General features: G+C 36.6%; 1 protein-coding gene across 1 annotated transcript; it reads right to left on the bottom strand.

Annotated features, from left to right (window-relative positions):
* Positions 1-2,909: 2,909 nt before the first annotated feature.
* On the bottom strand, positions 2,910-13,150 carry LOC139150851 (ankyrin repeat domain-containing protein 54-like). Its single transcript, XM_070723263.1, has 6 exons — positions 12,592-13,150; positions 11,229-11,327; positions 9,601-9,672; positions 6,969-7,141; positions 5,984-6,091; positions 2,910-5,268 (listed from the first exon to the last, which is right to left on the bottom strand). The coding sequence occupies exons 1-6, from the start codon at positions 13,016-13,018 to the stop codon at positions 5,197-5,199; spliced, it is 951 nt and encodes a 316-aa protein (XP_070579364.1). The 5' UTR covers positions 13,019-13,150; the 3' UTR covers positions 2,910-5,196.
* Between the last annotated feature and the right edge of the window lie 8,094 nt (positions 13,151-21,244).

Below are 21,244 nucleotides of genomic sequence, written 5' to 3'. Positions count from 1 at the left end.
AGGTTAAAACACAAGTTTTGATAGCATATTTACCGGCAAATTGTTTGAACCATTGTATTTTCTCAGCTCTCCATGCAAAATATATAATGGTCATACAAGGAACACAAGGTAACATTCATCTTGATGACATCAACACCCTTGAAGTGCCACATAATGGTATTTCATTCATGCAAATAATTTATGTACCTTGAATCATGCACTGTATATCTAATCAATCAGTTAATCAATCAATTAATCAAAACAGCATCCTTTCAGTGTGTCCTTGAATTACTGCATCCACTTTAAAGACAGCAAACAGTATGCTGTCTTACATGTATTTCCATTATCTTTTTCAGAAGGTGATGTCAATATCAGTGTCATACTTTTCAGAATGCATTCACATTTACAAAACTAAAATATAACTTTCCAAATTGAAATTACTGTGATGGATAACTATATTAATTTCATCACATTGGCATGGAATTTCATAATTCATTTGCTCATAATAGATTGTGCAATCATGTGAGACAGATGTCTTCAATTTCTGCACTTTCTGTCATGTAATGATTGATTAGTCCAGGTTTAATCCCTGAAATATTGCAATTATAGCTCCATTAGCTGTAATTTTTGTTTTTCATTTAATTTGTTCTGTTGGTATAAAACAATGCGTTTTATTCTACTCAAAACACCACATCAAAATGCCCAGTGTTCTTATTGTATACAAGTCTGTCATGTTCAATGTTACTGATGATAACTGAATTTTTTTTTTCAAAAGTTGCATAATAAGAATTGTAGGGAAAATGATGAAATGTTTTCAACAGCTACAGCTATTGTTCCTGTAACCTTTCCTCCCCATATTCCTGTGTATAGGTCAACCAACCATAGTGAATACAATAGGATTATACCACTTTCTAGTACTGAAAGACTTTATGAGACATCATCAGTGTAATTTATGTGTTTTATTTCTGGTAAAAAGGATCATATGCAACTCACATATTTCACTGTTAACAGCAAAAGGTTAATATTGCAATTGATTCTGATGACAGTTTTGAGTTCCTATTTGAAAAGTCACTAAGCACAACACCAGGCGCGTATTTAAAACTGTTTCCGCCAAAGGATAATCAATTTTCCCTGTATACAGTCTGAAAGAAAAAGTGTATATACAAACATCTGAACTGGAAGTACATAATTTCAAGTACTAATCTGTGACTGTCAGTAAAAAAATGAGCCATCTGGTACCTTGTCACATCGTCAAAGCAATGTCTTGTACTTACAGTACCATTTATAAGAATCTCATACTCCTGAGATAATGACAATTTAAAGTCAACGTGATTATCAGTCATATAGGGTGGAAGATCTTTTTGCATGTATAATTCCTCTCAGTTAGCCAATTTCATCTATTGTAGGTGATATTCAACATTCAAATTCAACATTTCATTGAGAAGAAAATGCACATTTTTGATTGCAGCTCGCATTGAAAATGCTGTTTTGACGAACCAAATTAAACAGGCACTGGTTTGAAATGTACCAGGATGTTGATGAAGAGAATAGTCATTGACAGGGTTATCACTGCATAGAGATTTCACTTGTTGTCTAGCAAGAAGGCATTAATTGGAAAATTAAGGCAGACTGCAATGAATCACGTGCACGACATACAACTCTCATACCACACTTCCGAACAACTTCATCACACAGATTGAGGGATATATGATTTTTATTTCTGACAGAAAAACTTGTGACAGCCCACTCTAATCAAAATCAAGTTTGTGATTTGTAGCACAAGTCATATGACAAAATCAATTATTAAATATTGACAATATTGATAAGGTACTTGGGCCATAGAGTCAATCAAGTACATTTGATTAAGAATAGCATATCATCAATCTAACCAGCATATTATATATATATATATATATATATATATATTTATATATATATATATATATATATATATATATATATATATATATATATATATATATATATATATATATATCAAATGTAGTTGTCCACAATTTCTCATTAGTTCATACAATTTATTTCAATGTTACATAACACAAGGAAACCTGTCATAATACAAATGATTACAATCAAATAATTATGGTTCCTTAAAACAACAACTTAAGGAGTGTAAAATCTGCGGTCTCTTTTAGGGAAGAATAAAGGTCATTGAGACGGCGCACATCAAACCAACTTTAGCTGATCCGTTAGTTCAGTTGGTAAAAGATCCAAACTGAATTTGGGTGAGGTGGGTTCCAATCCTACATGGGTATTTTTTCAAGCCCAGTGTAGTGGAGTGTATAGAGATGATCAGATATAGTTGTGTGATTGCATAGAAGCAATCAAACCATGTCTTGACTTTTGGGTCAGTCTGGATCTTTGGTTGGAACATCTATAACTGCATAGCCATTGAATATGTTAGAATTATACTGTAAAAGAAGGCAATTTCAAATATACAGAAAACACAAAAATCATCTACATTATTTAAAAATGGAGGAAGTCTCTTTCAAATGCATTGTAACAGAGCAATACAAAAGTTTGGCACAAAGAATTCAATTACTGAAAAAAATTAAGAACAGTATGATTGTCTTGGTCTATTTTTTTGTCCTAACTCATTGAGAACACCTTGTCAAAATCAACCACATTGTTAAATGCTGTTCACCATGCATGATATGACCTGGAAAGTAAATCTGTACTAGCAGTAACATTGAAATTTGCATTCTATCAGATTGACTGGTGGCTCATCACACTGCCCACTGCCACTAGTGTCACTAGTGCTGTGGCCATGCTTTGCTTATGCAACAGTGAGAAAGCTGTGAAGCTTAAACCTAGCTTTCACTGGGCACGAGCTCATGCCTTTGGCTCTATGTATATATGGAAAAGCATATAATGTGTAACTATTATAAAGCATGTGCCACACTAGCTTTGTAGGTATTTTATGGGAAGAAGGCAGACTAGTGACTCATCAGTGTGTACAGGTCGTCGAGACAAAAATCAAGATAGATGATCCATTGCTCAAGGATGCATGCCCCTTGCCTTGCACACCTGTATGTCTCACAGTGAATGAAAGGAGACCCTCTACGTGGCAATTTTCCAATTTCATCCAGAGTGAGAAAAATCCACAATCCAAAGCTAATGGACAAGTCATTAGCTTCCATGGCTGGTCTGGTGAACTTGTTTGTGCACCTTGAAAATAAAATGTTGACACACAAGCCAATGGAAACTTTGGTTGGAGTTCAAGCCATGTTTTCTTATCCATTCTATGAAAGGTCAAGGCCTAGTGCATGGGGTCAGAGTCAATATCTTCTGACGGCATTTTGGTTAGTTTTGTTTCATATAACTATTCATGTTGTTCTGCTCACTGAAACATGCCACATTGTCAATCATCAGGTCTCTACTCCCTGTTTATAAATATAACAGTAAATGCTTTGATGACATTATTTATGGTATGTACCAGAAATTATGTCATCAGCACATTTACATATTATTTACAGACAAGGTGTGAGTAGAGCTCTCATGATTGATAATTCAACATGTTTAAATAGGCAGAACAATATAACTTCCCACACAAAACAAAAATACACAATTTGATTTGAAAAGATGGCAACCTTGTCCAATTACACAACTTTAAAGATTGAGACGAATGTAATTACATTTTTATATTATGTAAAACTGACGAACATAATGCCCAATGACAATTACTCTATGCCCCTTGTTGTAATACGTGCTTCAAAATAAAGTTTTAAGCTTTTGCTCAATTTTGCATGTGGAAACTGTAATTAAAACCATTTTCCTTTTATAATCAGTTGTAAAATCTGAGGGTCACCATGTATTTGTAATATGAGACACAAATTACAAATAGACGTATAGTAAAATGTGATGATTTGAAAAAACTTGTTCCAAAGATGCATTCTACCTTATAAAGGTATGTAATGTTCAATTTCCTAAGAAATGATATTCGTCTGCATGCAAAGTGTATTGACGAGCATGGTTTGAATATGCAAATGAAGATAATGAGTCATTATCAAAGGAGAATAATCATTGGTCATGGCCTAAACTTCTGCATTATGTACATAAAGCTATGCATGTAATGATTGTACAGGCAATATTGTATTGCATTGACTAATTTTGGCTTTGAAGGTCTGACCTCACCACAAAAAGGAACGTGTAACAACACGCTTCACTGTCATTTTAAAGCTTTACTTGACAAAATAATATAATGAACAACATTTTGAAAAGCATAAATGTAAGAAGAATGCCACACTGTATGTACCAATTGTAAACACAACTCTACTATTGTTCAAAGTCAAGGACATAGACTGAATAACGGAGTACAAACTCTGACCTTTGGACAGCTAATGTTATTATCATGATAAGTACACATAGTTTTACACAAATTACAAATTTGTGATGCAGAGTTCTGAAAGCAATATTTCATCAAGACGAAACAAAAGACATCTAACCATTTAAGGGAGGGGGTCATCGGAACTGTGCCTGTGTGACTTTCTTGTATACAAACAATATATTTTATGCGTGATATCTAGATGCATCACGTCAACATTATCATGTAGCTGTAACATTTAAATTTTGCCATGTATGTCATGACAAACGAGTTTTAACTTTCGTAAATCACCAACATATTTTGGATACAGCATTTACATTGGTCATATGGGTCCCTTGCAACCTTTGAGTTCTGACAACCCCCTCACTTTAATGAACTGTACAATATTTTAAAGATAAGTACAAGAAATCCATGGGTTCATCATCTGTATGACAGAATACACAGAATTGTAACCTCCAGGATGAAGAAAATATATTACATTTATGTGGCCTTCAGAAACTGACCTAAAAGCTATGCTCTCATCTATACAATTAGAATTTTAGTAAAGTTTACAGAATATTTTAATGGCATAGTTCTACAGTGGTCCATGTGATAAAGAAAAGGCTGGTTCAACAACACAATGACTACTAAATCAACATGAATTTTCCTCTGCACAAATATGAATATGACAAATTAAGAAATTGGTTTGTAATTGTATTGACAAACAATTCTTTTGTTAAGTTAATTGGTTCAATAAGTGTAACTTTTGTCTTTAAATGGAGATTTCACATTTGTTTCTCTTTACTGGTACATACACGTTGTGCATTGGTGTATTTCGTGATTGGTCCCATATCAAGTGGTCCACCAGTACCAACTGAACGGAAAACTTCATTGTTTCAACTGGTATCACTTTGTTTCTTCAAACTCATGTTTGTGAAACCCACCAACATCTCCTGAATTTCATCAACCTGAAAAATAAAACCAAATTAGTAAACATTAAACAATAAGTCGGTACCACTGCATAGCCATATTCTCTATGGTATCATAAACACAGACATATAAACATATAAACACACACATACATCAGTATCAATTCTAGCCAGCACTGCCAGTGGCAAATGTTCATTTTGTATATGGGTAATCATCTTGATATTAGAATAAATCCATGACGTTGACTTATTGTACATTCCTGTACATACTTCCTCATACAACATATTCTGTTGATGTATTACTAGGCACACAGACTCTCTCTCATCAACTGATACATTCAAAATATATTCACTACACAAATTCAATGGCCTTGTATCCTACAGTACATCAGTGGTCACTTCAAAGCCACAACACCATGCAGCTGAAATTTCAGTTTGGTTGGTACCATTAGGTACTGTATGGATCTTTGCATCAGTAAAGTATGACCAGACTCTATGTTCTATGGTAAATCAATAAGCATTTCAGTAAATTTTGATCGAATGGGAGTATTAGTGACTGTGTGTTCATTTGCATGTGAACAATCTAGTGCCCTGCTGATAACTGTAAACACAATCAAACAGGAAACATCTTTAAAACTTTCACAATTTATGAAGTTCAGTTGATGAATATGTGCCAAAGTATGACTGATGAACTCAACAGTTTACTGCATGTGTTAGTCAGATTGCTTGTCTGTTTGTCACACAATACAGGTACCTCTTCCTTGGTTGTTGTTCCTTCTAGTTTGACACTGAGAGCCTCCAGTTGGTGAACTTCTCCATCACATCCCATGCTGGACATGTACATCTTCAACATACCAATAATCTGTCGTAAATTAAAAAAGGCATAATTGATCAAGACTACATTGTACATGTACATGTAAACTCAGTATGGCAAATGTGAAATGGTAAACTACATGATGTTATCCTTTAACCTGTTCACCCTAATTCCCTGTAAACAGGTCCACAATCACCATTGCTAACAATGGCTTTGGGCTAAACCATGGTGGTGAAAGGGTTAAGTGAGATGAACAAATCTGAAAATGAGTGTCATTAAGTCATCATCTAGAACTTCTAAAAAATAATACTTAATGACAAGTTTTCAAGTGATGAAGCACACTACATGTAGCTTCTTTTGGTAAATATTGGGATAAACTTACAAGAAAGAGATGTGTTAATGCACAGATGGTTAGAAAAACTGATACTTTGATGAATGAACTGAAGGGTTTATTCATGTTTCATCTTGATGTTCCATGGATGTAGATAGGACAGTGAGGCTGATACATGTAGGTCTCAAAATTACTGACGTATACCTTGCAATGTGCAGTGGCTCAGAAGGTTATACATGATTGGTATATTGTCATTATTTACAGCATCTCATGGCGTCTGAAACCAGGTTATTCTCTACCTGATTGGCTGTTTGGAAATAATTCAATATGTAGTTTCAGCCAACCAACCAGCTAAAAGGTTCTGAGACACTACTGACAGTTCTATTTCAAGGCACCTAGGTGGTTCTACTTTTGATACCTTTCAAGTTTTTTATCAAATTGCTACATGTTCCTTGCTACATTAACACATATTATTGCTTTGATTGCCTCTATTGAATCAGAGTCCTGATTCGATCTCTTGTATGGCCTATTCTTTGTAAATGGATAGAAAAGAGAACTGTGTGAGAAGTTTACATGTATCATGCAGAAACATACCTCAATGACTTCTTTTCTAAGTTGCTGTGATGTAAAACAAGCTGGATTTTGATCCCTGGTCAGTCTAGAATGTGCAAGGTGTAAGGGTGTTCTACCATTTCTATCCAGAGCACCTGCATTGGCTCCACCTCTCAACAATGATGTGATCACACCAATGTGATTACTGAATACAGCTGTACAATGCAACAAAACAAATATGATCATTTCAGTTGAATGTACCATTAAAAGCAGCAAGTAATGAAAACAATCCATTCACCGGCTCCTTTGATTATAGTCAGTCATTGTATTGCATCATTAAACATGTGCTGTCGGTGATATTTTGGAACATGCCAGCACACTACATTGTAATACATGAATCTAAATAGCAATACTGCAGTACTCTCTTACAGTTCCCCATTGGGTAAACTACTGTATGTGGCCCTATCTTTCTATCTTTGAAAATTTAGGCTTAGCAAAGCCCAACTCAGCAAGCTGGCATGGACAAGCATGTATGCTATGCCCTGGAGCCTTGTCCAACCAGTCTCTTCAGGGAAAAGAAAGGCAGAGAAAGGTGTTTTGATAGTCTCACTGCAGTAAGGTTTGAGACATACTTTCTACAAATGCACTCATCTGCGTTTCATGTTTGACTGATATGATTTCTACATTACATCATCAAAATCTGTTCAATACAAAGTAAAAGCAAAAGTTCAAGACTTTGGTGTATATTACTCATTGTCTTAGATTACCTTAATCCTACCAGACAGGGTCACTTCCCCATCTGCTGAGGCAATGGAAAGTGGCATTGAGGCAAACCTATGTGTTCAACGTTTTGACCGACTTGGCATGATGTATTGTAGGTTTTGTCAAGAAAAATCATATTTACAGTATCTAGGTTTATCATACATGCTATGCCTGTATTGCCATTCTCCTATTGTTTAGACGGTACTAGTATGAACCCGTATTTTAACTAGTGAAAATACGAATTATATTTTCACTGTAACCGAACTACTTACAGCTACGCGTACGCGTGACCTTTGCTGGGATGTTCACATACAGTAAAACTGCTGAGCGAATATACTTGTGACACTCCGAAACGTCATTGTGAATGTGATTATGGTCAAAATTTTGTTGTTTGCAGTCAGTTCATGGGCATTGCACTTAGGTACACCATGGAGGTAGAAGGAGAGTGTTTTACCGACCCGACAACTGTAATCGTTCACGGCCAGTCCCAACACGGTGGTGTTTTCATGTCGTCTACTCTGCGCTGCCGAAGATTACGATCTCGGTTGGCAGAACCGTTATATGAAAAGTTTCCTGTTGACAAGTTTAAGTATCTGAGTGGTGAATTACATAGTTTACTACCATAAATGAGCCACAAAAATCCAACCGCACTGAAAATACTCGCGACAGACGATGTGCACATATTATATTCCCGATTTTTACAGGTCTGTCAGTGAGATTCACAGGTCATGATTGTGCCCGGTGGCACCGATGTGGGTTTCGGAGACAAGTAAGATACTAGGGAAAGTAAAACTTTCGTTTACGTTGTCGTGAAAGAAAATTAGTTCATTTAGGCAAGCCATAAGGAAAATATAAGAGCAGACGATGAAAATACCTTTGAAATGTTTTATTCATAAAGCAACATAATCACGAACGAGTTACGACGCTACAGCTTACAGTACTCACTTCACGTTTTCCCTAATCCGCTCACAAATTCCTTTCTAAGATGGTAAATTCGGCATATTTGACTTCTGGGGACATGTATAATTCTTGGAGATAAACTGACTGGTACGGGTACTATGTCCACTGTGCATTCATAGATGTTGCAGAGCTGCTTGTTTTTTGCTGATCAGCTGCTGGGTAGAGTTTGAAATCGTACGTTGCGGCGCGAGTATTTTGACCCAATTTTGGCCGGCCTCATAACTTTCGCGAACGGATGAGTGTATGTTTCAAAACACAAAAATACACTCATTTTACACACTCAAGCCTATTTTTTACTTCCACCGCCAATTTAAGCTAAAAATAAATCTTCTTCAAAGTGTGAAAACCTGTGTCGACATCTTAATATTTATATTGTCGCTTCAATGTGTGCCATAAACCCTCGTTTGAAGTTGAATGGCCCAACAGTGGAATAATATCAAGAACTGATACGGTTGTCATCACTCCTTAGCAACCACTTTTTATCAGTACAGCGATGAGTAAGCAAGGTCGATTTCAGTGGATTTCGTTGCTAATTTCGGAACGTCCGTAGGGAAACAGTCATAACCAAAGCATGCATGTATGATAAAGGGTTATTACATGAAGTTTGGGCGATACAGCATCGTATTCTCGTGATGTGTCCGCATTTTGACTCGTTGCTGACGCAACTCGTCAAAATACGGACACACCACTCGAATACGACGCGGTATCGCCCAAACTTCGTGTACTAACCTCTAAATAACTAGTGAGGGGCCTTCAAATATTGAAGTTTTGTTAAAATGTCTCATACAGGATTAGTTATGCCATTTGGTTTTAACCAACTGGATGGAATGATTACATTTGAACTTGGTAGGATAAGGGTTATAACAAATGACAGTATATGACATTAAATTTCTGAACTGTCAGAATTTGAGTTTTCCACGGTTGCAGTCATGAATAGAGAGTATTGACTTACCTAAATGTAGAGGAGTATTCCCAAGAATATCCTTCATGTTTGGATCAGCACCATAGCTCAGAAGAGCCCTTACTGAAACCAAAAACATTATATTTTAAACACTGAAGGTAAATACATTATTCACATACCATAATTGGTTGAATGGTACCCAATGTATTACATTCCTGTTGTAAATAACACTTAGTACTGAATTATCAAAAAAGTTTGAATAAAATGTTAACTTTATATGGAGGAATGAGTATTTTTAAAAAGAAAGAACAATTCTGATTTTTTTCATTCACAAGGTAGAACTACTTTCTTCTAGAAAAAGATAATAACAACTATTTCAGTGTTTGCAATGCCCTACCATTGTAAAGTGGAGAACATTTTTTGAACAGTTGTGTGATTATATGTAAACAATGATAACAAAATGACCTTTCATTCACCTTGCCATTCCATTGTCATGCATTGAGTAAACATTGGACATTTCAATCAATCAGGTTATAGTAATAATAGAGTGTGGTGTTGAAAGGGTAGTGAGTTTGCTGCTGTTTTTCTTGCTTTCAGCTGAAAATTTGAAAAGTACAGACCTATCTCACAACTGTTTGTAATTACTAAAGTCTTATTGAATTATTCTTGTGATATTTGAACAGGCGTCTGATAAGCAAAGATTTGTTATCAATAATATTGGTCAATAAAAATTTAGCAGTTTCATTACATGTGTAAATGTCTTTGGGACTATGGTAGCAGAGCCATAATGCCTAAAAATGATTCTGTTGTAATACTGAGGTCTTGAAAGGATTGAAAAACCACAGAAACATTTACAGAAACACTGAATATAGATTGTACATCATTCATGTCAGTGTTCTCCACAGCTTGCATAAAATAGATGGAAGGCTATTTGACATAACAATGTATGATTTGAATATTGTTTCGTTTTGTTTTAAAAAACATATCCTCTTATATGGTTATTAATTTATGAATAGACTGCTCAAAAAACAGGCGGTTGACTCACCCCTAAACATCCCCTTGTGAAAAATGGTCAACCTTGCATGCGTCATTAGTAATTTCTGCTCAGAGTCAGGGTTATGGAAAGCTTTGACATTACGGTCGTGAATTCACGGATATCCATTTTACTTTTTTGGAAAATGTCAGAAAACATCAATCAAGCTTCCACAACTTTGTGGGAGTTTGTGTCAGAAAACAGTTGCATAATGTGTAGTGCATTCTCATTCTGACTCAGTTCACTTTTGAAAACTATAAGAACAGCTATTTGTTGTAGTTAGCTAGATCAAATGGCTAAGTAACTGATTTGGATTGAAAATATACAAGAAAACATATTTTGAGACATTTCACCCGGGAATCAACTTTTACAGACAAAATGTTGTATCAATGCTGTTGTATGCACAGAGTTGCATGGTACTCACATCTCAAGATGGCAGCCTATACCCTGTAACTCTCAGAAATAAAATACTCTAACACCCTGAACCATGATGGTTTGGCCCAAGTCTATTCTTTACTGTCCTTTAGTTGGACCTCTACACAGTGTAATCGGGCTGAGAGGGTTAAAATTTCATTCATTATTGGACAGCTACAATAAAACCACTGTCATCATTGAATGTGAAATACACTTCTGTATCCCTCCTTACCAATATCTTCCACGCCTTTGGCTGCGGCAACATGTAATGGTGTTCTGTGCTTGTCATCTGCGGCACTTGGGTTCACGCCATCAGTCAATAACTTGCACACTAGACAAATGAACAACAAATAAACAAACTGCTGTAATTCAACGATGCAAATTTTTGATACTGACCACCACTATTGCTGTCTTGACATCATACTAGCGACCCAAGGCATTCAGAATAATGAAAGCAATCAATGGACAACGGAAAATGTATCCGAAGTTTCGATAACACTGGTTACCTTATCTATACAATATGTTAAATATTGTATTTGCAAAATTGAGGTCCTGTGAAAAAGTTGAAACTTCGCTGGTTGAAAGCATTCCAACCAATGTAAGCCAATTTCATTTATGTGCATGTACAAATGCAAAAAAGTCACTGTAACAGTGTATCATTTTTTTTTCTTTAAAAGTTCACAAAATACTTGGTAAAACCATACACAGTAGAAGCGATGTCTATGGTACAGCTACAAGAAGCAATTTGTAAGAAAATGTGTTCAAAAAGTAATGTCACTGTGCTTGATTTCAAGATAAATTGGCAGAAATAATATATTTATTCAAGAATGAACCTACATGTATGAATTAAGATAAATAGGCCGTTTTTCTGAGTGCTTTCAAGATAAAGATATCATTATGCATCATTGCTTGGTCAGTAACTCATTTGTTTCTTCCAATAAACGAAAGTCATTTGCAGAGGAACATTTTAGAAATCTACAACGAAACCGAATGAGTATGCTTCTTAATCAGGTCTAGTTTTCTGAAGTTTGAAATTTGTCATTATGAAATATGAGCTGTATAAATTCGAAAGGTATGATGTGTTTCTACAACACCTATCTCAAAAAGTAAAATGGAAATATCTATTTTGCTCATTAGATTTGTCTACTTACTGCTACCAGATAAAAATTACACTATTTTTTTCACATTTGCTTATTGACCCACCTTAAGAATCTGTCTAAAACCTCTCCATAGTTTGGCATGGGAGAGGTTCTGGACAACTAAAGAATAAAACAGTTTGATCGTGTACAGTGTTTCATCCAGGATGGTATCAACAGGGATTTTTCCCCCTTCACTAGAAAATTTAAGGAGATTTCACCAGTTCATGTGTTATACTTGTATCTCTAAGGTGTGACTGGCACCATTTCATGGGGGGGGGGGCTGGTCCCCCTTGACAAATTACTAGGGGACGCCAAAATGTCAGTGGGGACCCCCATCCCCTTGGCCATGTCTAGATGAAACACCGAATACACACAATCAATGGAGCTCTCATTTGGATAGATGGCAGGTATTTTTGCCAAAACATTCCCTCATCACAAAACAGCATAAAAGCTGACCTGCTCTGTAATCTCCAGCGCTCACGGCAGTGTGTAATTTCTTCTCTGCTTGCCACTCTTTGCCAAGGGGGTTACTGTGCAACACCACTGCACCTCGACGATTCCATAGTCTCGACTTTCTGTTGTTCCTCTTTATTTTACCCGTGTAGTCGTCAATTCCAGGGGCGAACTCATACCCTGCCCCGAAGTAGTCAATTGGTATTAAACTTAAATAGCTTATTCCAGCGGTCGGCTCCGGCGACCAAGCGTCAAATCCTACCCTGAAACCAAAATCGTCCGATTCGTTCTGAGATGCAGCAGCTGGATCGGTGTGACTGCTGCCACCACTGGTAGCAGCGGAAGAACTGCTGTTCGAAACTGTGTACTCTCCTTCTTCTGAACTACACGACTTGTCGAGGCTCTCTTCCAAAATTTCCGAATCTCCCATCCTTCACAACCCCGCTCGTGATTCTGTCGGAACCGTCAATAAATCTACATCGTACTGAATCGCAACGAAAATTACCCAATATGACGGGGAACCGACGAACGTACGCCACAGACCGTGACCCGCAAATGACCTACCTTCAGGCTCGTTCACGGTTCTCTTGTAATAGTCGCGGTCATTGAACTTCAACACCCCCCCCCCCCCCCCCCCCATAAACCTTTATGAACAAGACAAGTTTGTGAAGTTTATTTTTTAGATTTTTTTTTTATATTTTACAGTTTGTTCGTCGAATGTAATGACTTTCTTCGTGTCAAACATCTTACCACAGGTTTGGGATGGTCCAGGCTCCCGATGAAAAATCGCGGACTTTTTAATTTTCTCATGGTCCCTCTTGCGCTAAATGTATAATGAGGGGAGCACCGTTTCACAACGGGGGCTGGAGGATTTAGGGGAGGGAACTGTCGGCCAGTGGAGGAGAAAATGTAATTTGCTGTAAAACATGAACATTACAAATAATTTGCCGCCAATTCTCTCTCTGAGAAAAGTGTTTGTCAGGTGTTGAAGAGGTTGTCGAGAATTTCCTCCACCATCCCGTAATTTAATGTTTCTACACTACATACGGCATATTTGTGCAAATGGACAAAAATAATGTCCTCCAATGATGGCCGTCTTAAGTCTTGGTCATCTGGTGGTGCGCTGTTTGCAGGAGGCCAGACGTATTGAGTTTTTCTAACTGTTTTCTCAATCAGTTCCGTAACCTTTCCTATCTTTCGCAATGTTGACCAACCCATAGAATCCATGATAAGACCAAGGATTAGCATAATTAGCTGTGTTGACTAATTAATTACAAGATGTGTATATGAGAGATAAACGTCCTCGTAATGGGGTGTAAAATCACCGTCCCACTAGGGACGGTGGTAAAATAAATAAAGAGCCAAGAGGCTAGGTTAGGTTATAGAATCATTTATTTTATTTACTCTGATCAGTCAGAGCATGTAAAAAAAGGAGAGGAACTGATAGAGAAAACAGTGACAAAAACTCAATATGTCTGGGCCGCCTGTGCCTTACAGGTTTTTTACCTCCTCTCTCTCTCTCTCTCTCTCTCTCTCTCTCTCTCTTCCCTCTCATCTCTCTCTTCTCTCTCTCCTCTCTCTCTCTCTCTCTCTCTCTCTCTCCTCTCTCTCTCTCTCTGACGCCGCTCGCAAATCATTTCGGTAGAGTGAACAATTAATTATGAAGGTAGCCACTTAAGTTGATTCAGTCAAATGAAGTAGAAAAAATCCATCAATGATACGTACGAATGAATTAATAAAAACAACTTAAATAGTGAACAGGGAAGTTTGCATCTGTCTTTATCAGTAAGTCGACAATGTCAATGTAATTTGGCTTCGAGTAGAGAATAATGTTGCTGACATGTTATAAATGGCATTTTCTCAGGCTAAGATCATGTTCAAGTTTATTAGTCTACGCGACAGTTGAACGCATGACAGAAGCTGGTAGACTGGCCCCAGTCACTTGGCTTTTCTCGGCAGTTGAGTTACTGGCTGACCAATGGGCCAAGGCGTTCACTCCACGATCTACAAAAACAGCCTACCACTTAGTGCAACAGTGTGCTGAAGTTAAGTCCTCCAGTTTATTCTTTTTGATGAATTAATATGCCCATAGACTTGGCGCAAGTCTATGTGAAAGGCTGAATGTGTGAGAATCTGTCAAGTCCTGCTTCTCATAATGCTCACTCAGATTTTACAAAAGTTATCACTATTAATTCACCATAGTCTTTGCACATGTCATATAGTCATTCCACAAAATTCGGAATGACCGTGATTTCATACATTTTTTGTGTACGTACAAAACGATTGGCAACTTATTTTTGTTTTTACTTTGCTTATTTATTTCCCTGGTGCCAATTAAAGATTTTATCGAGATTTGACAATCAAATTTGTTATCCAAAGCTTACGGTATACATAAGGTGTGGTAGAAACATTACACTATATGACGAAAACATGAATTTTCATCGCGATGACATATTTATTACTCAGAAAAAAAACAAGACAATGTTCTATTCCACAGAGTATGTCTTTCCTCTGACAAGACGAGCACCAGACATCTGTGCTGACTTCATTCAATATGTTGATGTCGTTGGGAGGGGTAGCGATTGCAAATCTATGGGCCCAATTGAAAATATGAGTACACTTTCGGTCATCTGTCTGTGAAATGATTGTTTTCGGAGATGTTTTTTTATAATTTATGACGACCGAGGTACTACATATGGAGACAAACATGTGACTAGGACTGGAACGTGAAAACAGAATGACAATAAAATGTCGACTGGAAATAGTTAAAACATTCTGTCTGAAAGATCTTGAGTAACTGTAGAGAACTTCTGTTGAGCATCCTTCCCTACTTTCGAGAAGTTACCTTTAATTTTCAACATTTACTCCATTAATACATTCACTACAAATGGCCATTTTTAAGAACGTCAGGGGTAGCAAAGTACCAGACATTTTCGAGAAATTACAACTAGAGATTCTTCATGTGATATTTCGAACAAAACACAAATTTGGAGGGAAAGTGCGAGTGAGAACTTTTACGCTACAATTTGAAACATTCCTTCCCTCCCATTATTTTCCTTCGTATTTCCCTTAAGGATGACTTCCGATTGCTCCTCTCCCCATCACAGAAGCTTCCTCCTGCTCATCATGTTTTACCACAAAACCCCCACAAATTAGTAAACAGTAAACATACTTATACTCCTCGCCCGCCGCTGAGCAAAGATCTAAATCTCTCAGATGACAACAGCCAACCCGCCTTTCCGATCTGTCCGCTGAGGAAAATACGATTCCCTATTATTACCAGATTATGGGGTGGCTCGCCGCATAGAATTCGCTTGCGATCGACTTATTTCACCGACAGCTTTGTTGATTCTTCCTTGAATGTACAGAAATACTCGAAATAGTTGAATTGCAGACGCTTACTCGACGGTTTCGCAATACATTTGAAGAAGCGATACGAATTATTGGTGGCCAAGCACTGTAAAACGCATCGTATCTAAACTACCCTGGCCTGAACCCTGGAAGCATGACTGTCACGATAACTGCAAGTTTTTGATAATATCGTCATTATTGTCGTTCTGTAAAACAACTACATGTTACCTGTTCTCACAAATGTCCTAGAATGATGAAATATATTTATTTATTTATTTTTATTTATTAAGATTTATCCGACGTAAACTAAAAAAAGGGTCTACATAGGATTTGGTGACCAAAACAGGTGCAAAACACCTATACAAAGTCTATCCCCATAACACACTAACTACATAACGAGCAATTAAAAGAAAAAGCTGACGTAAAATATACAACAGTTTAAATTAAAAATGAAACACTGAAAAACATTTTTAAAAATCAACCAAATTTACATAGGTCTACATCCATGTACATGTGTTCTGAGGATCAAATGAACTATGAAATTTGTTCAAATACCATTTTTATCGCCCGGTTAAATGTAAGCGTTGAAGTAAATGGTCCTCAATGCCCAGGGTAAAATATTCCATAAATTGGCTATGTGATTAAAAAGAGGTGACGCTAATAATCGTAATGAAGTTGAATCAGCACTGAGACAGGTGTGAATATAAAGTAATCAACCATGTCGGCAAACGGAACTGTGTGGTGACAAAATGTAACGGTATTGTTGACAAATGAATTCTACTCCGGACTTGAAATCTGTTGTCAATAATGACATCCGATTTCACATAAACGCTGAAATGACGTCAGGGAGATTTCGTCACGATTATAGAATTAGAACTAGACACTGTAGTTTACAGCCAGAACAAAAGTACTGAAAAAGCATTAAATCTGCAGCAAGTACACTTTCAATTTTGATATTTCTGTTACTAATGATAGTTAAATTTAATAGACTCTAAGTCCTTTGGATCGAGATTTTCTCTTCAAATCGAGAGGACTGTTGATGTAACTTTACAGTTTTGTTTTTTCTGTTGTCTGTAAGTTACACATTAAGTCTGATTATTTGTCTGTATAGTTGGTGCGGCATGGGCTCCTAGGAGGGGTCACTCACTCCCAAATTGGTCGGTATAGAAGTATACCCGGGACCACAATGTGTAGAGAGACTGTGTCTGAACAGATCAAATCGCAAATCAAATGATTACATTTTCCCGTTAAATCGAGGACAAGAGTCTTTATTTTTGCCAAATCTTGGCGTCAAAACAATAATTTCGACATAAATTATGAGTCGAAATTGCGTTAGAGTTAAAAACAGGCGCCAAATGTATATATTTTATCAATACATCCTTGGTCAACAGTCTAAACGAGGCAAAAGGGGAGTTTTGTCCCTAAAGAAATTTCTCTAGTGTCTGTGGGTAAGCTTATATATGACACATCCTTCCTATTAGGCAGTGACCCATGCAGCCCTCTGGAGTTTATTTTATGAATGAATTCATGTAAAATAGGGAAGAGGTCAAAGAATTCGGGCTAAGACTCCTATATTTTTCAAGTCCAACTCCTTTACCATGCAACATTATATTTTACTTGTAAAGTACCTCGTTGGAACAGTAAGTGTCAAAGTTTTAAGGGAGCGTTCAGTTATTACGGCAGGGGTGGGCCGGCAAAATCCGGGGGGTCACCTTAAATTTGAAAACTGCAAAGGGGGGGGGGGATCGGAGTCATGTATTTTTCAAACAACTCAGAGGGGGGGGGGGGTCACTTAATTTTCATAAGTATCCGTCCCATCAAAAAGCAGTTTCAGTGTTCAGAAATATTCTGAGATATAAAAATGATTCGCTGCATGATTTCATTCTTTGAAGTTATTTAAGTGTAAATCTGAACAAAAGTATAATTATCTGTCACATGAACATCTTGACTAGGCAACTCTGAGGCTTGTCTTATTGTAAATCGAGCTCAATGAGGGCAATGAACAATTCCTATTACTTACATATTAGAGATATAGCAAGTTTTGTCATGGAAATTATTTAACAGTTACCTGTAGACTAATAGTACCATGAAAAGTGAAATTATACTTTTAGGTGAAATTCCAATATCATAATTGTTGTCAACATCTGAACTTTCAAATACCCTATTTGAATCAAGTACATTTGTATCAATTATCGAACACTTATAAAAGCACAAATTAATGTAGTCTGGCATTGTAAAAAAATATTCATAGTTTTCTCATAGACTCCAATGTATGGTGAATCAACATTTTGGTGAAATTCCAAAATCCAATTTCTTGCACACATATCAACCTTTAACCATCCTAGTCTAATTAAGTACTTTAAAATGAATCATCAAACGTCCATAAGTACACGGATTTAGATAGTTTTGAACTGGAAAAAAATATTCATAGTTTCCTCATAGACTCCCATGTATAGTGGATGGACATTTTCAGTGAAATTCCAAAATCAGATTTCTTGTACATATAATATGCACCTTTAACCATCATATTCTAATCAAGTACAATTATGTTAATTATTCAACGTCTGTATATACACAAGTATAGCGAGTTTTTCATTGGAAAAAAATTATTCACAATTTTATCATAGACTCCCATGTATAGTGGATGAACTTTTTTGGTGAATTTCTAAAGTCAAATTTCAATCATCAAATGCAAATATAGTTTTGTATTGAAAAAGTATTACACAGTTTTCTCATAGACTACCATGTATAGTGAATAAACATTATCAACAGCTGATTATCAATTAAATCCAAATATCAAATTTTTTACACATACGCTTGCGCAAAAATATTGCGATCCACCAATAATTTCTGTCCAATCCCTTTGAGGGGTAATTTCAAAATTATAGCAAGTCAGAAGGGGAAATTTGAACATTAACACCTTGTGAGTTTGTAAGGAGGGTCATTTAAAAAAATCTGAGAATCTTTTTTGGGGGATTCTATTGCCCCCCCCCTCCAGAGGTGTATGTGTGTGCAGCTTTACTCAAGCAATGAGGGGGGTCATGGAATTTTTGTCATCTTAAAAGGGGGGTCATCAATTTTTTGGTGCAATTGGTAGGGGGGTTCACTTATTTTGACTGATGCGCAGGAAGAATTTGCCGGCTCACCCCCGGTCATAATAACTGAACGATTCCTAAAAGTCTCAGCCAACTAAAGTCGTCCTCGTAGGGCTAGGCTTTCGCAATGTTGGTCAAAAGTTAAATACGTTTCTAAGCTACTGTTGTGGCTCTTTACCTGTGAAACAGAAAATATGACAAGAGTGGCAGCGAGAAGAAAACTGAAGAGTGGATGATGATGATGATGATGATGATGATGATGATGATGATGATGATGATGATAACAATGCTTTGTAATATGTTCTTTGTGAAATCCGATATTTTCAGACTAGTTACATGCTGTTAAGTAAAATATATGCTCCCCGACAGACTGGCAGAGGAAATGACACCATTTTACAACGTGTCTACTGCATTATCTTGAATTTCGGCAACCATCGTATCCAAATTCGGAGTTTCCAAAAGCATCAATGTTAGCATTAGCTCTCATCTTAGTAAACGAAAATGGGAGTTCAAATAAAAACCTGAAAATTAATGTCTTGGGGAAATATGATAATGTAAAATATTGATATAAACAAAGCGATCAAGCTATAAGGATTGACTCGTTTGAAACGTTGACTTCATTTTTCACATTTCTATTCGAAAATAAGGAGACAAATCCAGCTACCTTTTACATAAGAGTACAGTTTACATGAAAACATACATATTCAGTGACTAGTTAAAATGTGAAACAGAAGGTCTGAACTTGGGAGGTAGTTTAGCTCAATAATTATTAGTGCTGTTTTGATAAAAGAGTTCGTGCTGTTGTTTTTTTATGTTATTCATATTTTTATCCCGACATGTTGTTCTTCGTCATGATGTGTAAAATTGCATTACATTTGTTTCTGTTTCTCTTTGTCGTTATGGGGACAATACTATCATTTGACTTCATGAGCGATTGGTTCCATGGGGTTAGGGCCCACTAAGGGACCGTTCAGTTCTTACGATCGATGTGAGGTAACAAAATCAGGCAGGGGTAACTTAATTTTGGAATCAAAGAAGGGGTCTTCTTTTTTACAAGCACGTAGGAAGGAGGTTCACTACATTTTAACCTCTGTCGTTTTGGCAATTGCATTTCCACTGAGGACAAACTCACAAAGAGCCATAAACTGAGAATAAGTATTAGTGAAACCAGCTAGAAAATAAAAAGAAGATAAAATCATTTGACAAATTTTATTCTTTATTGTTTCTTCCTCTCTCTTTTTAGTTTCCGTTTTTCCTTTGTAGCTTGACATATTTTGTGAATAAGGGCCATTGTTTCCATTTCTGTGTAGAGCCAGAGGAATATCTAAAGTTGGCCGTTGAGGGCGTATCTCATGCCCGTCGTCGCAAGTTGGTTAAACAGAACAGAACATACAAATAGCCCGAGGCGAATAGATTGCTAGTCCTAAGGCACTATAAAGACACACAGACACATTTTATCTTTTTCCAATGATATTTATAGATGTACTTACATTATTTATGTGTTATATATTTATGGCTCCCTGTGGACTAACATTACAATGGAACTGGACTTACTGTGATTTGTTTAAGCTCATACATCATAGCCATATGAAGTTGATTCTGCACATCAAGGACGATACTGATCATGACTTTTGTCTTCTGCAATGTGTGTTGTCTCTTTAGAAAGTGATATCTACATACTATAACATACATAATTTGGAACAATTTCATAGATTATAAGGTAGTTCATAATTTACTTATATATTTATATGCTGTGTTATAGTTGTTTAGCTTTTTTTTCTCGGGGATATTTTTTCTTGGCAAAGGGGTCATCATTTTTGGTACTGCGTGGATGTGGGGCCTGTCTTTTTTAAAATCGTCGGCAAGAAGTCACCCCCCCCCCCCCCGAGCTGAAATGCCGATCGGTCTGTAAGACTCCCTCCTCTCGCTCTCTTATTCAGTAATGGTAATTTGCCCGCTCAACGCTCATACTTACACTAGCTATCTATAGGGACTGTATTAGGCTAAAGTACGATTAAACTGAGGATTGTTCTGGACACATGGGTATGTTACGAGCTCGAGAAGGCGATTTTTGGAGCCAACTTTTCTCATTAGGTGTACATGTATGCCCACAATGCAGCAACAAACACTGAAAACAAGAAAATTGACATCATTTTCTCAATTTTTGTTCATAAGCTTAATAGTACGAGGCGCATAACGTGAAAACAAAT

This window comes from Ptychodera flava, chromosome 15 (assembly GCF_041260155.1).
Source record: "Ptychodera flava strain L36383 chromosome 15, AS_Pfla_20210202, whole genome shotgun sequence".
NCBI lineage: Eukaryota > Metazoa > Hemichordata > Enteropneusta > Ptychoderidae > Ptychodera > Ptychodera flava.
This window is presented reverse-complemented; position numbering and strand designations above follow the sequence as displayed.

Excerpts from the sequence above, each read along its gene's own strand:
- LOC139150851 (XM_070723263.1), bottom strand. The coding sequence starts at position 13,018 with ATGGGAGATTCGGAAATTTTGGAAGAGAGCCTCGACAAGTCGTGTAGT. Across the intron at positions 11,328-12,591 it reads CGCTGGAGATTACAGAGCAG|TGTGCAAGTTATTGACTGAT; the intron begins GTCAGCTTTTAT and ends TCATTTGTCTAG. Across the intron at positions 7,142-9,600 it reads GAATACTCCTCTACATTTAG|CTGTATTCAGTAATCACATT; the intron begins GTAAGTCAATAC and ends TGCATTGTACAG.